Source organism: Aptenodytes forsteri, unplaced genomic scaffold (genome assembly GCF_000699145.1).
Source record: "Aptenodytes forsteri isolate BGI_AS27 unplaced genomic scaffold, ASM69914v1 Scaffold69, whole genome shotgun sequence".
Lineage (NCBI taxonomy): Eukaryota > Metazoa > Chordata > Aves > Sphenisciformes > Spheniscidae > Aptenodytes > Aptenodytes forsteri.
Window position 1 is genome coordinate 7,250,712 of NW_008795885.1, and position 21,562 is coordinate 7,272,273.

At 35.4% G+C, this 21,562-nt stretch overlaps 1 protein-coding gene across 2 annotated transcripts in view; it reads right to left on the reverse strand.

Annotated features, from left to right (window-relative positions):
* Positions 1-21,562, reverse strand: part of PAM (peptidylglycine alpha-amidating monooxygenase) — a 78,175-nt gene that overhangs the window by 17,061 nt on the left and 39,552 nt on the right. Inside the window, exons 12-15 of one of the 2 annotated variants that reach the window (XM_009284196.2) lie at positions 21,128-21,315; positions 20,384-20,455; positions 7,543-7,848; positions 2,304-2,433 (exon numbers count right to left, since the gene is read on the reverse strand). In XM_009284196.2, coding sequence (XP_009282471.1) covers positions 2,304-2,433; positions 7,543-7,848; positions 20,384-20,455; positions 21,128-21,315 — 696 coding nt within the window. The remainder of the gene's footprint in view (positions 1-2,303; positions 2,434-7,542; positions 7,849-20,383; positions 20,456-21,127; positions 21,316-21,562) is intronic. The other variant, XM_009284194.2, reaches the window with a different exon arrangement.

Genomic DNA, 21,562 nt, shown 5'->3' on the forward strand with positions numbered 1-21,562 from the left:
CATCCCTGGAGGTATTTAAGAAGACGTGAGACGTGGCACTTAGGGACATGGTTTAGTGGTGGACTTGGCAGTGCTAGGTTAACGGTTGGACTTGATGATCTTAAAGGTTTTTTCCAACCTAAATGATTCTATGATTCTATGACATAACTGAAGATAAAAAGGGAAGGCTGACTGGCTGAGCACACCTCTGTGTGCCTGTTCTCTGTGCCACAAGATAAGGAACAACAAGCTTAACCACAGGCATGTTTTCCAAATATATTGTTTTAAAGTCACAATACTCCATCTAAACAGGCCTACCGAAGTTTTAGTCCATCTAAGTTAAGAGTTCATACCAACACCAGCTTTCCTATATATGGATTAACCGTGCTCCACAAGAAGAAGAAGAAAAAAAAAATAATACTTGTGAACAAAACCCCTCTGAAATGAATTAGGATCTCATGTGTAGTTATCCTTACAGATGACCCATAACCAGCTTCAGTTAACAGCTCATCTTACATTTTGGTTACATATCAGGGACTGAATGCTCCTGATCATATTTACAAGGCCAGGCAGTTTTACTTTGTTCCAACTTCAATCACCACATGATGGCAAATATGGCAAGCTCCCACATAGGACTGATGTACAGATGAACACTACTAATACTAAATATAAGATAAAGCATTTTTCTGAGAAGTCTGATAATCACAGGCTAGAAATTCTCAGAATATGAACAACAGCTGCTGTCAAGGACAGAGCTGAGTTAAGTGAACCTGTAGTGTTACCCAGCACAGCGTGGATTTCCAGACTCCAGACCACAGCTCCGATCTTCTTCTGCACCCACACCATAAGAAAGTTGAAGTTCAATCTGTCTCTCAACATGGTTGATTCATTATGCTCACTTGCTATTTTAGGGAATGTTAATGTTTTTTTTGTTTTCTTTAAAATCTGTAGGCTCTCCAAATACTGCTTGGTCTCAAACTCCAGTTTTATGCTCTGGGTTGTGGGTATACCTCAGTTGCCAGACACTCAAAAATACACATTTCAGAAGTAAGAGATGAATACAACTGCCAGCCTATTTTCAAGTATTTTTTCAATTCTTTCTTCAATGACACAAAAACAGCACTTATGTTCACGCGTAGGAGGATGAAAAAAACCAAATCAATATCAGCTTTTACTTGAAGCTTGAGTAATACAAGTTGCAGCATGCGTCATCCTTTCATATTTTATAGTCTATATTTATATACACTTGAGCTGGAGAGATCACTGATATAATGCATGAGACATAAATGATTGCCTTATCTGCTGCATATTATTTAGCTAATAACCCAAAGAACTTACTTTCCTCCATAAAACAGTATTCTAAACATAATTTGTTATTATAAGGTTGAAAAAGCTGCCCCCTCTAATTTTCAGAAACTATGTTACCTTAAAACGAATTCATCGGGAGTTGGAAAAAACCCTACTGTTTAGCCTTATAGTTATATATATGGAGAACAGATGCTTAGAAAGAAGATAAAAAAAGCACATTTAAAAAGGGTACTACATAATATTCTGTTACAAGCTAATACTATTTCCTCCTAGTGTTCTGTTACAATTTCATGGATTTTTTTCCACAGTGTCCATCTAAACAGTTAGACATACTATTTTAAAGCTCAAAGATATAAGAACACTGTAGAAATAAGGACACTACACTTTATTTGGAATGTTATTTTCTTAAAATAATATACCTTTGAGTATATTACTTTACAAACACTAGAAAAATGGCCATTATAAAGTCGGGACTTTTTTTTTTGTTTTGAGTGACACTGAATGTAGTACATTTTATCAAATGAGTAGAACAAAGCCTGTTTTGAGAGAGTGCCTTATAACAATCCAATTCTGTTCAGTGGACATAAAGACAAAAAAGAATGAAGATGCACTGTAGCTAGCTTTGCATGTCTTAAACCCAGGTCCTAATGGTAGTATGCCATACGAAAACATCATTCTCCCAGGCTAATTAGTCCTGCTAAAAAACATGGAGAAGCAGGGATAATTAATCTCAGTGAATATCATACTAAGATGGTTATACAGTTTAAGGACTTAATGTACTACGTTCTTTTTCTCTGGAGAGACATTCTGACTGTCTGCAGACCTAGTAACCCTATCATCTTGAAACTGTCCGTCACCACCTCCATTCTGAGTCTCCCAAAGGCACTTTCAGACAAAGAACTGAATTTTAAATGGAAAAAGAACTGCAATCTGTCTGTTCTTTTCTTGAGAAGGTATACAAATAGCACACACCAATTTGACCTTCTAACATGCCATTCAGCAGAGTATCTACTTACTTTTCATCCCAAACATGATCACCTCTGTGGAAGAGAACTAGGTTATTTTCAGGGTCCAGAGCCAACCCAGAAACTTGACCTAGTCTGAGGTCTAACCCAGGCCACTCCACAGCCTCTTCTATGTGGAAATCTGACCAAAGAAACAAACAAAAGGCAGACATTCATGTAGAATATTTATAAAAAAACATGGTTAACTGGCTTTTGGTACAGACTGTTGGGAATTATATGGACGTTTTCTTACATGCAGTATTTCCATTAATGCATTGCAATTTAATTCCAAGCATAGTTTTATTATAGTAAAGCATGCACAAGCACTGGCATCCTGCTACATACAGGATGACAGGAACTTCAAAACTGCTTTTGACTCCTTTCTTTTCTCCATCTTATAAGGATACAGGTACACAGACTCTAGAAGTTATGGGAGCTCTGTGAATACTTTCTACATTGAAAGATTACAGAAATACACAACTACTATCCAAAATCAGCAGCATATTAACCTATCAGTGTTTTATTAAAAAATGCATAACAAAGACTATGAATCATTAAACCAACTACATTTCAGAAGTGGTTGATTCATGACTTTTTTTCAAAAAAGCTTTTAACACTAAGAAAAAAAAATACAGGGAAGGAAGAAAAATAGCAACAAGAAGCAAATAAAACAGTAATTCTGTGACGCTTGCCTATGACATTTCTTACAGCCAACATATGCACTAGTTCTGGATAGTGTTCATATCCTAATCCAAATATGATAGGCATGAATAGGAAATAGATGTTTAAATCTGATGAGAGAGATGAAGAAGGGTAGAATATCCGTCATTGTTTATGCCGTAACACACTGTTTTTAAGAATAAATACTGGATAGTTTTTGAATAACACAAATCTGATTTTCACACTAAAGCAACAGCACAGGATTTAGCAAGGGAACCACTACTAAAAAGTCGGATACCTCTTGTGTTTGTCTTAAATCATAAAACTCCTCAATTAAGGGAGACAAATTTAGTTCCAACATAAAGATTAAAGTCAAAAATATAAAAAGATGTTTACTGCAATCTCTGTTTTATGTAAAAATAGACTTACACTGATTAAAGGCATGAACAGTCCAAAATTAAAAAAAGTTGCAGAGCGATGGCTACATGGATTAATTTCTCACAAATAGACTGCTTAAATGCTATTTGGAAAAGGTTGGTCTGGGTTGCTCTGGCAGTATTAGGAGACAATTGAACAATATTCCCAAAAATAAAAAATGTAATGGCAAGAAAAATGTCACTAATTCTGATTTAAAACCCCCCCACCCCAAATCCTAAAATGCCCTCTACATGTTAGGAAATCCATCACTCCTTCTTTTCAGAAATTAATTTGTTCAGCATAATTCAGGTATTTCTAACGTGCAGACTTTGTATGTAGGTACGTATAGCCAAACTGAAGGTGAACAGAAAGCGATTTTTTTGCAGTTATGTGAAACTGGAGCTGTTTCACTAGTAATCAATGTGTTTGATAGCATCATGCTGTACTTCGCAACTTTCAGTTGACCCAAAGTTTCTGTGTTTTGCTTTGATCCTAAAAAATGATCACTGGGGTAGCCAGGTGGAACACATATCCCCATTCACAAAGTGCCAGGACATCAGTGCTTTGAAACAAGGCAGATCACAGTCCTTAACACACAGCACCCAAGGAGTTTAGAGGGTTCAGCTGGAAGTGATCTTCTAATGAAAGTTAAAATGAAAAGGAAACAATGCCCAAAATCTTCAGGTCACCTGTGCAACGCAGCTGTTCTGATAAGCATACTCCCCGCTTCTATTTCACTTGGAAGAGATGTATTCGGAGGAGTAACAGCAAGGATGGAGTGAAGGGAAAACCATTTTCTACAATTTACACAGAGGAAAGATAAAACCAGTGCTGAAAACCTACCACAGGCTAGGAGCTATTTTACCTTTGTACTTTTAGATACCATAGCTAGAGTAGGTGACAGAGAAACTCTTTAGGCTAAGACAAACCTAAGGCAATCAGCAACTGCAGTGAATCCAAGACAGTAATCAGAAACTTCTAAACCAAGAAATTCTACTCTGTAGCAATTTTAGCTGAACAAAAGTTCCAAGCTAAAAGAAAAGCTGTCAAGAAAAAAATTACACATATTCTTACTTCTGTACAGTTCAGTTCGTCACAGCAGGTGCAGTACCAGGTATATTAATGGACATTAGCATTTTGAAAGGAATAAAAGGATGGAAATCCAGTGTCTGCTTCCTCACTTGCTCATCCCGTATCAGTAAGTTAACTTGCAGAAAACTTGTGTATGTTTAATGTTACAGTGCCCCTTGGCCTCTGAGCCTTTTCCAAAAAAGCTAGAAAAATTAAAAGGCTAAACATATCCTAAATTTTGGCCTCTGTAAAATTCAGTCTCTCAAAAGGCATGCACTATAAAATAATAAATGTTTATATTTACATTTAAAGGACTAAAAGATTTCTGATAGATCAAAACAGTAAAATGAATGTACAGTGAAATACAGTCTAATCACAAGAACTCCAGCCTCTACACAACCTTTAGATTTTCTCACACTTTTCCAAAATTGGTTTATTATTGTTGTCTTTTCTTTTCCCTTTGAAAGTCTCATACTGAAAGTCCTTTGATACAGGTTTATCTTAAGGCAACTAGCTTTTTACAAAAACTTACTTACTAAATTTAGACTTAATTTGTCTACAACTAATTAATTCCCTACAAAATTAAGTGGTCCATGGAACAGTTACACATGAAACCAAAGAAAAGTACTTTTCTCCATTAAAATAAATTACAATTACTTTTTTAAAAAAAAATTTATAATCACCAGTTTTGTTGTAAATGGGATTTCTAAACTAAGTACCAGATCTTCTACCTTGTAATTTAGAGTAATTCCTTTCATCAATAAAATTTTAAAGAATTACACAGATTTAGAACATGCAAATCAGCCTCTAATCTCTCTACAAGTGAAAGAACAAAGCCTTATTTATTGTCAAAATTGCAATTTACTGTCCAGAAATCCCTGGAAGCTCTTGCTAGCTTTTAACATTACAACTTTTAGTCATGTTGCATTTACTCCCTGCCATCAGAGTAGTCATTTATATCTTGACAAATATAAGTAAGCACTGCACAAAGGAGTTTTAAAAATTGGAACATTACGCTGTTTGCCTCAATTAGGAGGTATAATTGTATTGGTTGCAGTGATGTTGAACAACCTGACTGATTAGTGACCAGTCTCGGGGTAGTAAGATAACAATAGTGCAGGAAGAGCAGTAGTATAAAGTTATAAACATAACATTTATAACAACCTTACTTAACATACTGGTCACTTGCTATTTCAGATTGGTTACCTGTTTAAAATCGGAATATTTGCAAGACTAAAAATATTAAACTATTTTAATTCTGGTAATTTTTAAACAGTTAAATGAAATTAATTTAACAGCAACCAGTCTTGTCCTCAGAAATACTGAGAATTTTTTTAATACAATACAGTAAAGAATTTTATGAAGGGTGCAAATTTTTTTATTAAATCAAGACAAGTTAAAACACTTTATGTTCCACTTCTTCCTCTGAAGAGGAAAATTCTGTTATGGAAGGTTCTGTTCTTCTAATACATAAATACTACCCAAAACAGAAACTAAACATGTGCTTAAAGATTTTATTGCTATTATAAAAGTTCTTTTGCCAAAAGATGGCACTGACAGCTTCTGCAGTTCAGAATTTCTGTAGTTAACAGTATCACAAACATTTAAAAAAAAAATCAATGCTAATTAAGATGATTTCAGTTTTCCTTTTTGCTCTAACTCAAAATTGCATCATTTGAAAGTCCACTTATTAATTAGTCCTCCACCAAAAAATTCCCCCAAAATGAATATGTAGCTACTAAAGTAGCCAAGCAAATGCTTTCTGTAGTTAGAATTCATGCCATATGGTGTGCCAACTAAGCCGTTTATTCAGTTCACTGACGTTCCCTCCTCTGGATCAGTTAAAACAGAAAGGAAATTTCTTTTTTCCCCTTTACACACCACACGCTATTAGTCTGAACTGAACAAACTGGTTTTGCAGAAATGCTACACACACTACTCTTCCAAGCATTTAATTCCGGTGTTGCTTATGGAACTATTTATGATTTACACTTAGGTCAGGCACATGGTAACATCCCACCTGTTTTTTGCCCCTATGCCAGTAACTTGACAGGCAGTCATTTAACTGACTAGTGTAACATAACATTGGAAAGTCCTCATCTTTGGTTTTGTTAGATACAAACCCAGAATTTTGCTGAATTTGAATACTATAACAGAATCTCACATAAACAGAGACAATACATGTTAACGTTTTGAACTGAAATAAAAATCAAATGGATGATGAATGATGTATATTTGTGTACAACAGTACTTGGAAACATCAAGCTGGCTGGTTGCAACATAAAAGCAAGCATGTGCTACTACAGCTTATGCATACAGATGACTTTCATGCATACATACCAGTTTCTTTTATGAGATACTCGTCACATGCTGCATTGTCTGGCTTTCCACATTAGCAAGTAAGACTAAGCACAATCAATATCACAGAGACCAAAATGCAAGTAAAACAAACACAATACTTGCATGGTTTCTGCTGTCATAGAAACCTGAAGGGAATGAATTATAATCCTATTAAAATAAAACAGCCTGTCCAAGAATATTTGGATAGCCAAGCTCAATTTGAAATAAATATGCAGAAAATTTTACTTCTCAAGAATTTTTCAGTGTTAACTACCACTCTTTCTGAATGAGAGAAAAAAGTCTGACAGAATTACAGCAATAAATTTTATAAAATCTTGTATCTGACAAACCAGGGTAATCAGCAAACTCATAAAATGCATCTATCATCCCAGTGACCACTTTATAGTAGTTACTTGTATTATGAAAATTCTTCACTTCCCCCATGACTAATACATCCTGTGTTTACCTTGTTTTAGCATAATTGGTATCAAATCATTAAGCGAAAGTCTTGAAAGTAGAAAAAATACCCTATGTTCCAAAAAGTACTGGTATTGTGCCATTGGGATACATTATTTCTTCACACATGGAGGGGGAAAGAACCCGACTGAAATACCTCTAAAATAGAGGGAGAACATTTCCATAATTAGGAAAACTGTCACGTAAAATACTTCCAAGCATCAATGGAAATTCCCTTCAGATTTTGCTAATGTGGATCACAGCTCTTACATTGCATTTCATTGTATAAAATTAACCCCTAACCCACCTCCTGTATGTTCTTTTTCCCAGCTGCCCTCACCATGTTTAGGCTGCTGTAAAGAGAAATGTCTGTTCTCTGGTGGCCTCAGGGTAGACTCTAGTCTGTGAAATTTGTGAATTCTGTCTCTGACAAGAATAGTATTGTCCCTCTCATCATGATTTGTGATCTCTCTGGCAAGATCCTTCTTTTGGACTACATTAGCAATCTCAGCTACCAGATCTGATTCTGCCTTTTCTGTAGGGTTATGCTTATGCACATGCACAACATCTTCCCTTTCTCCTAGCAGCTTGGAAAGGAGTGAATAGAAATCACCTGTACAGAAAAGAGAAAAGATAAGAGGAAAGGAGGGAAAAAACAATTATAACAGATCGTGTAGTTTTAGAAAGCTTCAGCAAAGTATAATGTAAGAAAGTTATTCAAACAGTCATTGTCAAAAGTAGCATAAGAGGGAACTGTTTCAGCCTCGGGAATTGAATGAGCCAAGTCTCTGGTATGAAAAGATAATGTCAAATATTTATCAACTTTAATTTACATATAAATGTCCACTTTTACCTGACACTCTGGCATCAAAAAATCAGCACCTCTGCACAGATGTTCTTGGGAACAAGGAAGAAAAAAAAAAAAAGAAAAAAAAAAGAAAAAAGGGCGCAAATTTCAGAAAAAGAATATTCATGATGGAATTATCTGGATTTGCCAGGCTACTGCAGACTTATTCTATTTTTATAAAACAAAGAAGTAAAAATTCTCTAGTTTTATCAATTTGTTCACTTATAAAGACAATAATAGACAGCCATGATGCATTTCAAAATATATTTCTTTGAAATCTCTCATCGCATGAGAAGCTTAGGCTGTAAGAAAACAGACTCTCACATTTGCAAACAGATTCCATACAGCATACTGTGGAAAGAAGACACACTAGTAAAACAGAGTGATCTATTAAATTTTCATTTAGTAATTCGGTCTGGGTCCTGTCCCTCCTCTTCCTCCAATAGTAACACCCCTTAGTCACAATATCATCTAGCAATGCAGGGAACAGTATTTTCTCAAACTGCTTGCTAGCAACATAGTTATCACTATAGCTTTCTTAGACACCAACAAGCATTTCAGTAAATTCCAGAACAATAGCTCAAAGCAAACAAACAAAAATTAGGTACGCAAATTCCAGAACCACAACTTTCTTCACAAAATACTCAAACCACCCAAACAGGTTTTGATGAAGTCAATGGTCAATTCTTTTTGCAGGATTAAATAAAGTGATGACATGATGACAAGTTTATCCCTCTCCTGGGATTCACTGTTAACCAGCAAGTACCCAACTTGTTAGAATTTATTAACCAAATATCTTGGCTGCCTGAAACTATTATCAGTTCTGTTAAATACAACTGCACCACTTGAATGGAAAGAGACATCCAATATACTTTAAGATTTAATGCAAGTAGGTATACTTCTATTTCATTTTAAGTACAAATCACTCATAATTAAGAATTTGTATTATTTTGTATGACAGGCTATATATGACATTTTTTAGAAAAGCAAAACTATAACCAATGAAGCTTTCACCAAAAAATCCCATCCAGAGCCAGAAAGCATCACTTGCAGCCTGGGACAGTGGAAATTAAGTCTTTTGGAAATGACCCTAAGAGGATCTGTCATGTTTATAAACAGTCCTAGTTCAATGACTTTGAGTAGGATTCCATTCCTTGCCCTTGGAAATGAAATATCCCACATGAAATCTTCTGTCAGAAAATAATTACTGAAGTAACAGTTCATACTGAAGTTCAATGACATGAACAAAGCAACTTAGATAAGAGAAAATTGTTAAGCTATATAACAAATATCAATTATTTGCTTCAAATACAATTGTGAAGCTAGAATGCTTCATAATCCTAATACTGTCATTCAACTAGTCCAACTACTGATTCAGAACAAATCCAAATATTCAAAAAGTATGCTATAATAGAAGTTTTGGATACAAACCATATTTATTCTGAGAAACGTTTATAATTACATTAGTCAGGTTCAGTAGTCTGTACTTAAAGCATCCAAGAATTGGTGCTGATGTAGAAACACATCTGGAATTTCCTTTACTTAGGAAACACTTGGTATTAAAATACTCTCCATTGGCCTAAACTATATTTTTGCACCATTGTAAAAATTAAAACTAAGTCCATGTGTACAAATGTTTTGGTTTTATCCATGGCTGGAGACCCACAGATGAGCAAAGTCCACTGACTTCTCTATATGCAATCATTTCCAATGGAGAGGTCTGAATGGTAAAAGCAGTGTTCTGCCTAATGTGACTGTGAAAAGTCTCCCTAAACCAGCAAGCCTGGTGCTGTCTTAAACTGCAGACCTTTTTAAAGCAACTTTAGTGATCTTTGCCCAGTTCACTCTGTCCTAGTTCTGTATCAACAGTCTGATCAATTTACTTGTAATTCTTGGTCACAAAAAGAACCACAACATGCTACAGTTTGTATAAAGGTTTCAGATCCCTAACTCACAACTCGTATGCTTATTCTATTTGAACAATGAAGTTTGCCAGCTGCCGGCTTCAGCCAAAGACATTGCATTCTACCTCTGTTGTGTAATGGCTGCCACAGAATAATTAACTCACCCTCTAAAATAGATATTGCTTATTGATTTAAACAAACAAACAAACAAAAAAGTGCTTCAGTTTACCTGTCTGAAACTAGCTTCTCTTACTACAAAAGAAACTGCTAAGAGATAGGACTCAGTGGAGGACAAGAAGAAAAGAGAGCAGTGGAATCCAGCTTAAAATCAACAAAAAGCCCAGGGAACAATTTTTAGGACAAGATGCTTTCATAGAAAATTCCAGTGGTCTTTACAGGAGCTATTAATCAGGGACTCAACTCCAAGGAGGTTGATCAGTTTTGGTTTTCTCCTAGCACTGACCCTATGATCATAAGATATATGAGGAACTTTCAAGCAGTGGAGTACCGAGTAAGGTGGTTTGAGTTTGTCAGTATCAGTGGCTATAGATGAGATATTTTCCAAGTTGAGCTTGTCCTATTAGTGCTTTCATTAAGCAGGGGTGTTGTAACCACAACAGTTAAGAATATTTAGGAACTTTCTGAATGTATGAAAAAGGGTGTGCCTCAGAGCGTGAAAGTGGTCTGAAGTTTAGCTGCTATGCAACTGTGATCTTTACCTTAAGTAAATGTGTTTGAGAAAATGAATATGAAATCTCTACACCTTAAGTTCAAAAGACATCCATGAAACCTACATATCTGCCCAGCATCTCCATATGCTTGGCACAAACAGCAGGCTGAAGTCTTCTGTAAATTTCTTGGCATCTTGACACAACTGAGAGTATTTACAAAGCAGAAGAGATGTGTGCAGATGTGAAAGGGAAGAATTGAAGTTTCCTGATTACTCAATGTATGCAACTGTTCCCTAAACTCCACACATTGAATGGAGGTCCCATATTATTTGGGACCAACTTTTTTTGGCTTTGTTTGTGATCCCCAGGCAGACTCCAATAAATTTTTAAGCAGCATATTTTAAAGAAGTAGCTCAGAGTTCACTACAGATAACCAGCAAAGAACAGACTCATGTTGTTTCTGATTAACAGTTGCTCTCTGTGAAGCAATATTCAGCAAACTTCAAAGCACAATCTCATGTTGCTGCTTTACAGCTGTCTTGTACCAGCTGAACTGTTGAAGGATGTTGTTTGCCTAAAGATACTCAGTGGGAAAAACACCAGCAAGATGCACCATGTTATTTGTTTGGTCTTGTTTGAGATGAGACAGCCTGGCCTTTAGAATGCCTGTGGGTATGACTAGAAGAAGATATGGGTGAATGAACAACTTGCTCTTGTTGAAATAACTGAAGTCTAGCAGTGCAGTCTCAGGGAAACTGACTGACTAGGTTAGTTTCACAGAGGATACTTACACGCACTTCTTATGTGTAAGCTATCAGGACACTTCCCTCTATGTAATACAGTAAAAGATGATTGGCTACAAATACCTAGAGTTTATTCTATTCTGGAGGAAGTAATAGCTGTTAAGACCAACATCTCCAGAATGAAACAATGCACAAGGATATTCCAGTAAGTTTAAACTTAATTATTATGGCGGTTCTACACTAGGAAAAATCTTTTACAGAACAGTGTCTTGGAAGACAGTCATACAAACAAATAAAATTGTAACATTGGCAACTTCATTGCAAACCATGAGCTGAACCTCACCTGATCTTGATAAAAGACCAGATTAGTTTAAGGTTAATAAAACAGTTTAGTATATTGACCATCAAGGTCTGGGTAGAATCCAAATGGTGTTGAACTATCCATGTCTAAAAACAGTCCTTTTTTTTCAGCGCTAGACCATGATTTCCCCCAACTTGCCACGAGCAGTTGCTGTCCATGGTTCTTACGCAGCACACCATTATGCTGTTAGAAGTACCAATTTCCAGTCTGCAGGATCAAGCTATGAGATAGATGGAAAATTCAGCTGTAGTAAGCCTGTCCACAGAGTTTGAATGTATAGCTGTTAAGATACATATGTGAAAATTCATTTTACTGCGTTTTAGAAAGAAGGCAAGAACACCCTGGTGATGTCTGAGAAATCTCATCTCCAGAGTATGTATTTGTGTCATAATGCCTGTACAGTTTCACTAAGACAGTTCAGATCGGCTCCCCAGTCTGTCATCGACTTCCCAGACTTTTGTTAGGAATCAGACTGAACAGGATTTCAAACATGAAGCCACTACTGCAGCCTTCTGACAAAATGATGTCTTACCAGAAAATAACCAGAACCGAGGGATTAAGAGCAAAAATCTAGCAAGCAGTCCTCTTTGTTGACAGGGGACCGGCACTGCCAAATTTATCTGTGTGTTGCTGCAGCTCAGTTGGTGTGAATGCTTGTATTGAATGTCTCCTCTTCTTGAGCATGTCTGATCTGACATGGAGCCAGTATGTTGGTCCCTCCAAACTCATGTCTCAGTCCTATTCTTACTTGTCTCAGTAAGAAACAAGTTTTCATAGTTGACTTTGGGTTTCCTAATTATCTCTGAATAAAATGGAATGTATTCTGAGACTGCATGTTTCTGTCTTATCGGGATGTGCTTCTGTTTAGCGTGTTCATCCGGCAAAAATAGTCAGTGCTTTGCCTTTTCAGAAGTGCTGACATCAGGGTCCAAATGATGTGGACTCCAACCATGACTTCGCCTCATCTTAAATCTCAGGTAATATCTACATAATATGTTAAGAGTCATATCAGAGAATATGTACTTCAGTTGAAGAACTATCTTCCTGATGAAGATATGGAAATTTGGCTGCAAGTATCACCTTCAAGACTGTGCCATCATGAATAAATGCCTTCCAAATAAACATTTAGCAAAATCAAAAGTCTAATTTCCTTTGCCTTCTTTGGCTCCTAGATGAAGCTACTAAGCTCATTCTAACAGGCGTACATGAGATAACATTGCTGATAGAAAAGAAGGGGAGAAAGGCATGGAAAGACATTGCAGGAGTGAACAAAATCTAATGTCTATTTATCTGAAGTGACGTTGGACACAGTTTGACATAATAGGCCAAAACAACTTTCAAAATGGCTTCTAGTCTGCTATTATTACCTGCTAGTCTGCTACTATTACCATACTGATTTTATCTGTTTCTTTGATGAAAGCATTGGAAAGATTCCTGAGAACTAAAAATTATTAAGTAAGGCTGTTTTCTTTTTGAAGGGATTTGAGGGGCTGGGGGAAGGAGACATAGATATGAGGAAGTGAAAAGGGTTAACCTGCTCTAGAGATTCTTGGTCACCATCACTGTGCCCTAAATGATGTGCACTTATAGCATAGCCAAACTGACATGTTTGAAGGATGGGAACTGTATCTGCTCTCAAGGCATTTCTAAGCAGCTTACAGAGCTAAAAAAAGGATGGAATAAAAGGTTAAAAAATAAAATCATTATCTGTTTTCTTCTATGTCTGCATAGCCCTAAGAAGGGCTTTTACTACTATTGCAATGTAAATGCACTTTTTTTTAAATTATTTTTTTTTCCTTCAACTGCCAAAATGTTTTAATGTACAAATGTTTTGAGAGTCCAAGCATAGTTTATAAAATCACTAGGTTAAAGGAGTTTATAAGTGGGAGAGTGTTAAGATAAGTGAAAGTATGAAAGAAGATGAAAAAATCTTCACTGAGGATTGCATTTTGTTACAGATGCGTGTTCCTCATCAACAAATCAGAACCTGAGACTCAAAACCCAAGCTGGTTGCAGTTTCCTAATTGCCCTATTCTTTCCTTTCCTTCCTGACCAGTATAAGTTCCTGACAAGCACCAATCATTTTGTTACAATAAAATATATTTATCAGCTACTGCTAAATAACTAGCAATAAACACACTAGTTTTACTACATAGGACTTTGCTGTGCTCATTCGGATATATTACACACATTTGTAATTCAGGCACGCAGTATGCCAGTTCCACCTCAAATTTCTATTTCATGCAATACATACTTGTAAATACATTTCTTCTCACAAAATGACATATATGAGACTATATTTATTAAAGAGTAGTTCTGCTATCTTAAATTTATTTCTTTTAGGCATCATGATGCTTTAGTTTAAAAAAAAAACATGAAAATTATAAAAAAGGAAAACATTTTGCCCATAACAACAACAACAACAACATCATCATAATTTTTGGTGTGTTTTATATTTGTGCTATGACTTCATCATTTCTCTGAACTCTTCCTGTACTAATACAATGTCCACTTTCCATTTCTTCAGACATGTTAATTGTATTATAAGCAGTTTTTGCAGTTGTTCATTGGTAAGTAGTCTTTTACATTACAGAAAATACCTAGGGAAAGTCCCCTCTATAATTTTAAGAACCAGAGAACATAAACCAGGCGTCAAACAGTGAAGACTGAAACATTCAGTTTAAAATGGCTTCTTTCCATGCTTGTTATATTCTTTTCCTGCTTAGGTATGCAACCTATACCAACTGCAATTTTTTTGCTTAGATCTGATGCTCCTTTCTTTACTGTGCTGAAGATGCTTTTGTAAAGACTATGAATAACCTTATTCTAACCAAATCAAAGGCTCATCTTTTATTTACAACTTCGAGCAGGATCTTTCAGTGTTGAAACAACAAGCAAATCCTCTGCAATTTTGAATCTTCCTAATTAGACTTCTCTAACTGTAAATATTGCTCTTAATACCTTTCAGCATTTTCCTCCAAGGTTTAATTCAGTCACTTTTCTCTTCTTTTGTACTCTATTTAAGGGACCTCATATAATCTCTGAGCACCAAACATGCATCCCAAGCCTGAAAACATCTAAAGATTTTCTCATGTCTCTCACATTTCATTCTAGGCATCCCACATCAATACTGGAAAGTAAATTCGTCTTCTGTTTCAAGCCTCATCCTTTCTCCATCAACCTAAGAAATTTTAACCACCTACCAAATTGAACTCCTCTCTTTTCTTACAACAACACATGAACTAGCAAAGGTAAACTATGACAAATTTATTTTAGAAAGGAATGTAACTCATGGCTACATGTGCTGGCATAAAAATACATCAAGTCTTATTCGTTGACTCTGCTGCCATAGGTTTGCCATGTAATACTATCACAGAAATACACTACTTCAGTACCTGAAAAATCAAGGACCTGCCTGCACGCTGATTCTCCTTTCCTCTTCTTTTCAACACCTATCCTGCAATAAATTGTAGGCCACCCTTCACATTTCCCCCTCCTTTTTTTTTTTAAGAAGGAAACAAAAGAGAGATGAGGCAGGAAGAGGAGCTATACCTTCTCCTTTCACTTAAATGAATCAGAAATTTCTACCCCAGATACAAAGCCTTCAGTACATTTTTATTGTAATGAGCTTTTCATAGAAATGCACAAGTAAACAGCAAAATATGCAACACTTAACAGACATTTCAGTTTCTCAACTCACAGATTCAGCTACAACCTAGCAAAATATTTCCAGCAGTGCAACAAAAATGTTGTGCAAAAGTATTCACCTCTCCATGTGTGTGTGTGTGCATGCACTCACGTGCAAATATAGCATACAACAACTGACAATAATCAAAAGATGGGTTAGGCATCCAACAGGTAATAAATAGCAGAATTATGTCTAACCTTAATTCAGCCCCCATTTTGTATGGATTATGATGTTAATTTTTTTTTACAAAGAAACCTCCATACAATCAATGGGCCATCACTATATATTTATATTTAACCTCATTCAAAGAATCCCCTTCCAAGCACTCCTGAATAAGTGTTTTAACTGAACAGAAAGACTTCTCTTAACATTTCTATTCCATCATCTCTGTTTATGAAACACACACTACATTACTTCATTATCACAGCCTGTCCTATGAAACTAAGGTCCACAATTACTGCTACTTTGCTAGAGATTACAGCCAGAACTGTCATTTAGCATCCACTCATTTTGGGTGTCCACCTAGAAACAGCTCAAAACGTGATTTTATAGGGCACTTGCATTCTATTTCACATCTTACATTCAAACCACATTTCCAGTCAGTTTCAGCAGAAGCTGCGTAAGTGCAAGACTTAGCTTCAGTTGTTTGTTTTGTCCATCCTCAAAGACTAGGAAAACTGATCAGGAAATCAAGACTTCACAAAGGTACCCAGCTACCTAGAACCATTCAGCAACTTTGATAAGAATCTAGAGTAAAACACACTTTAATCAGAGAGCATCAAATTGCCTTAGACCATGAAGTCATATTCTTTTCTTTACGTTGCTCTCTATTTCACACACTATACACATTCTAATTGCTAAAACAACGAGGTAGAAGTCCAGTGAGGTGTTTTTCTATGCAACCTATCTCACCACCAGGACAGCAATTCTATGATGGCAGACTTAAAGCTTGACTTTATAAAAGCTAATTTCTGAATACTGGACTCAAGCTGTAATACTATTTTAAATACAGGAGGTTTAATGGGATTTCAGTTAAAACACTTAGCTGTGAAAAAGGGACCTCACATGAGTCTAGCCAGGACATTCAAAAAGAGAGATCTTAAATTCACTTGTATTGAACTTCACCATTTGAGCTCCTGGAATAACTGTGCTGATGGTAATCATGAAATAATGGGAGATGAGGGAAAAAACCCCTGTATTGGCAGTACAACTGACGAATACTGAGAGCAAAAGAATTTCAACTTTGACTCTCACTTCAGATTCCATCATCAGAGGCAAAAATATACAAGTTACTTTTTCGGTACTAACTGCTAAATTCCCTAAGCCAAACACAAGCAAAAATGTACTTTTGTAAGTGACACAGTAAGCATTAATACCAGAAGTAAGATGAAAATCCCACCTCTTTTCTCTCCCATGTATGTGCAAGTAACGTATATATGTGTACACACATGTCCTTCTAAAACAAAAGGTCAAATCTAATTTTTGGTTTATATGCTGCAAGTGAATTTTCAGTTCAAGCCAGTCTTGAATTTTTTTTTTAAACCATTTAAACATAATTATATTGGCTTTACTAGGAAAAAAAAATTGCCCTTTCTGCTTCAAAAGAAGGTTTATGATTACATCTAATGCACACAAAAAGAGATATCAAATCATAAGCCACAGGTCAACAAATTAAATATTGCACACCTGATTAACCATCACCTGTATATTCCTTCCTTGTTATTAAGAAACTACTCCTGCTATTGTGTCTATACAGATTTCAGGTACAACAGCAGCTGACTTTCTCAATAGTAAAGGCTGCTTCACTGATTGCATACCAAAACAAACTTAAACTAGATTATATTATGCCACAGACTACAGCCAGGAAAGTCTTGAACAAACAGAATGAAACACATTTAGGCCTTTTTTCCACAGGGAAAGAAGAGTCATCTAGCAGACATGGTGAATGCTATGAACAGAAAATAGTTTTTTTCCAGTACTGTATCTATTGAATACAATTTAATCAAACTTCTATTGATGAACAAAAACCAAACATAAATCATATTTGTTTTGCTAGGGACTTTCTTCTTCAGCAGGAACAGGAAACTCTCCAATATGCACAAATGTCTAAATCAATTGCATTTCCTACAATAATTAACTTCCTATGAACAGTTTGTCTTCACCAAACAGTGACATTGCTGTTTCAGAAACAATATAATGAGGTCAGTTTCATTAAGGTAAGTTCAGTTTAATTTTAACACTACAGGGATTTAGCTTTGCCTTCATGCTGAGTGGTGATTCACTTTGTGATGGTTACTACTTATTTCAATATATTTACATTGTTTATTAATGTGCTTCTGATGGGTGAAGGTGATGAAATTGAAAATTTAATGTAAAAGCAATGATAACTCCTGGAGGTGCCGATATAATGAACTGCCTGCGTGTAGCAGGAAGTGTGTCTTCTAAACCTATGCCCAGGCAATTATGTGATATACACATTATTAGCAGGCAGATATTTTCACATGGCAGGTTTTTTTGTTTTCCCCTTTTGAGGCAAATGCTTAGATTTAATATTAGTCACATCAAAATTTGTCTCTCTGACCATGCCTCTACCCCCCAGATTTTTAAGTATCTCCAGGGCAATATAACAATTTAACAACTATTTCAGTTTTAGTGGAGTAACAGCGTTTACTTCAGTTACCTGAAACTAAGGAGGGTAAAATGAAGTCGCTACAACATAATGAGTCATTGAGAAAAAAACATGCAAGATAAAACACAGAATTATGGAAAAATCGTTAAAAGTACTATCTTCAGAGCAAATCAAAGGCTGAATTTACTGAGCAACAGCTCAGCAGCAACAGAACTAATCAAAGCCTGAGTTTTGGTGGATCCGTGTTTTGTAGATAAGCTTATCATATAGAGTATGTCATGCCAGACCATAAAGGGAAAAATTTATGTTATAACCTGTACCTCAGTGAAAGTATGTATTTGCTTTTGTGTGGCTTAGGGGTCCACTGCCCCCTCCCTTCAAACTGTAGAATCTTCCTGTCATTAACACCTTGTTCAAATTTGGTTGATATTGGCTAACTCACTAAAGTTACTTGAGGAGATGGACAAATTGGCAACGCAATTACATAAAACCGCTTTGCCCCACAAAACCGGATTCCAATTTGTATGTAATTTTTATAGGCACATTTTAGCAGACCATGTTCAGCTCCTGGTTTTCCCAGTGTATCTTACCGGATGCTCATGTGCTTGTAGGACCAAAAACCACTTTCTAAAACAGCCACCCAACTTTTCCTCTGGAGACAAAAATAAAACCAAACCTGATTTGATTGTTCCTTTTGCTTTTTTTGCTTACACACACATAATTCAACTGAAGTTAGAGCTGTATAAATGTAAAATTGAAGCTAGGCTCCTGTAAATGATGGGAGAATTTATCTTAAACTAACAATTAAGAACATGAAACAAAATTCTCTCACAGCAACTACTGTGTTTTGATATTTCACATCGTGAACCCAACTAATTTCAAATGGACAAAACAATGCAGTGTGTTTCCATAGAAACATGTTAGATGAGGATGTATACTAAATAGTGGTCTCAGCAAACGAGACTGCATTGCAGAAATGTGGCTTTGAAATACATTTCAAAGACAAATAAAAAAGAATTTAAAAACAGGACCTTGTTTCAACATTTTGTTTCAAACATTAACAAATTCAATAAAACACACAGATAACAAGATCCTCAACCAAATGCTAATGTGCTTACTAGTAACATAAGGATGAAGCATCTTGTCAGCATAAATCTTGATATGAATTTTTAAGCAGCTAGCTCATTCTGCTCTGGAATAGGCTTAAAAAAAATTAGAATTGTATTTCTTTCTAAAAAAATCCATCTTGAATTGATTAAGATAAGTTTCAGATATGGAATTGTAAATATTGTCTCTAGTAGTTTAAGGTACTTTCAGTCAAGATGCTCTTACACTCTAGAAGCTAGTTTTTATGTAACTGTAACTTAATCATTTGAGTTAACTCTGCAACATGGCAACGTATACAGAAAATCTAACCCCTTTGGGAGATGTTATCAAAAACTCTAAACACTGGCCTAATCTTTGCTGTCATTAACAGCAAAAGGAAACTCGTCTTTAATTTATTTAGTCCTTGAACCTCAACATTGTTCAATGAAAACAGTAGGAAACTGCAGCTGACGAGGTCTTCTCCTTAGTATCAAGAAAAATCTTGATACTTAACCAATATTTATATAATAGCATATGATCCACAAGAACTTTAAAGTACAGTCTTATTTTAATATCTCTGAAACATAAATAACAATCAGCGTATTTCTAGAAGCTTTGTAACAGTCATGGGGTTTTTTTTCCTGCAACAAAGTACTGCATACTGCACACATTTTTACACATGCATATGTGTATATGCACACATACACAAATGTAATGAAAAATAATTCAGTATTAAACATTATTTGCACTCAACCCACTGCACGTACAACCAATATTTAAGCATATGAACATATTATTCCCTAATACATACATAGTAATACAAACTGAGAAATAGGCAAAGAGCTAATAGCAGATAGTTACATATAGAATAGTTACATGCTAGTACACACACTATTTCTTTGTGTCCATTCTTTAGGATTGCACTTACAGATAAATTACAACCTTCTTTAGCAAATTAAACCAAGAACAGGAAAATCTGATGAGATTAAAATGCACTAATAAATTTTACCCACAAGGCTAGAGATCAGTGGTAGACTAATTTTTTAAATTATTTCTTATATAGCATTCAATCATATTAGCTGTACAGAACATAGCAAATTGCATCAATTAAAAATAAACAGATTAAAAACTTCATAACTCGTTAACAATCAGGATATAATTTATCAGTATTTTACATTAGTGAGTCCCTTAATTGACACAGAAATAAGTAAGTACATACCCTGATCCAAAATCTCTTCCTCTTCTTTTTTGGCCTGCTGCAGCAAAGAACTCTTATCAGTATCCTTGGTTTCTGAAAAATGGATTTAGGATATGATGTTAACCTCTGCTTGTGAATGGAATTTAGTATCTTCCTACTGGGGAAAAAAGGCCCTTCTGAAATGAACATTTGGTATTTTTATCTATCTATAGTAGTTGTACCAAACAGTGCAGCAGTAAAACAACTAGAATAAAAAAATTATGATTTGTACTTTGCTACACAGACATACCAGTCAGATTACTTCTGGAAAATACTGCTGGTGCAACTTATACGCCTACTAGTGTTCAATATAAACATTTGATTCCTTCCATAACAAGGCAGTGGGATCCAGAATACTATGGAAATGTTATGATTCAACTTTGTAGGAAATAGATAGAAGATAAAGCAAATATTAAGAAATGTTAATATAAAGTACTGATACTTGGCATAGAAAAGACGTCAGTCTTTTGGGTACACAGCTCATGTAGCTATAAAAATATGTTTAAAATTGAAAGCCGACAATAGGAAGAAACAGACAAAAGACTATGGCAGACACTTCCACCAAAAACAAGAGCAGAATCCTGTGATGGTCTATAATTAACGATTTGAATTTTATTCAGAATTGCATTTCCTTTTTAGGAAAATTTAGCATATCAAAGCAACACAGACAAACACATCAGCGAGCATAAAAAGACTTGAATAAAATGGATTACAAGGTTTTTTCACCTTCATGATGTCCATGCGTCATCTTTAGCATATCAGACTTGACCGGAATAGGAATATTTGCCTCCTGCGGTATATTTCTGAACATCTCAGGGTTTGCATTCTGTGTGCAGGTCATATACGAAACAGCATGCTTGGCTTCCATGTAGTACATAATGTAAAAATTACACATTTCATCATCAGCTGTTCCCCTACACAACAAAGAAAAGATGCAGCAGTTAGGAAAAAATGAGCTGCATATAGCTGTTAGTCAATTCATCTAACTTGTTTAAAGAATATTAGAAAGATGCAATGAAACATTTAGAAATCCCACACTAAAATATTTAATAGCTTCATCGCAGTGAATATCAAAAGTTTATTTCAGTTAATAGTAGAGAATACCAGTTTGTACAAACTCCCCAGGTACCTCAGAAATTCCTAACAATTTGGTTTTGATTC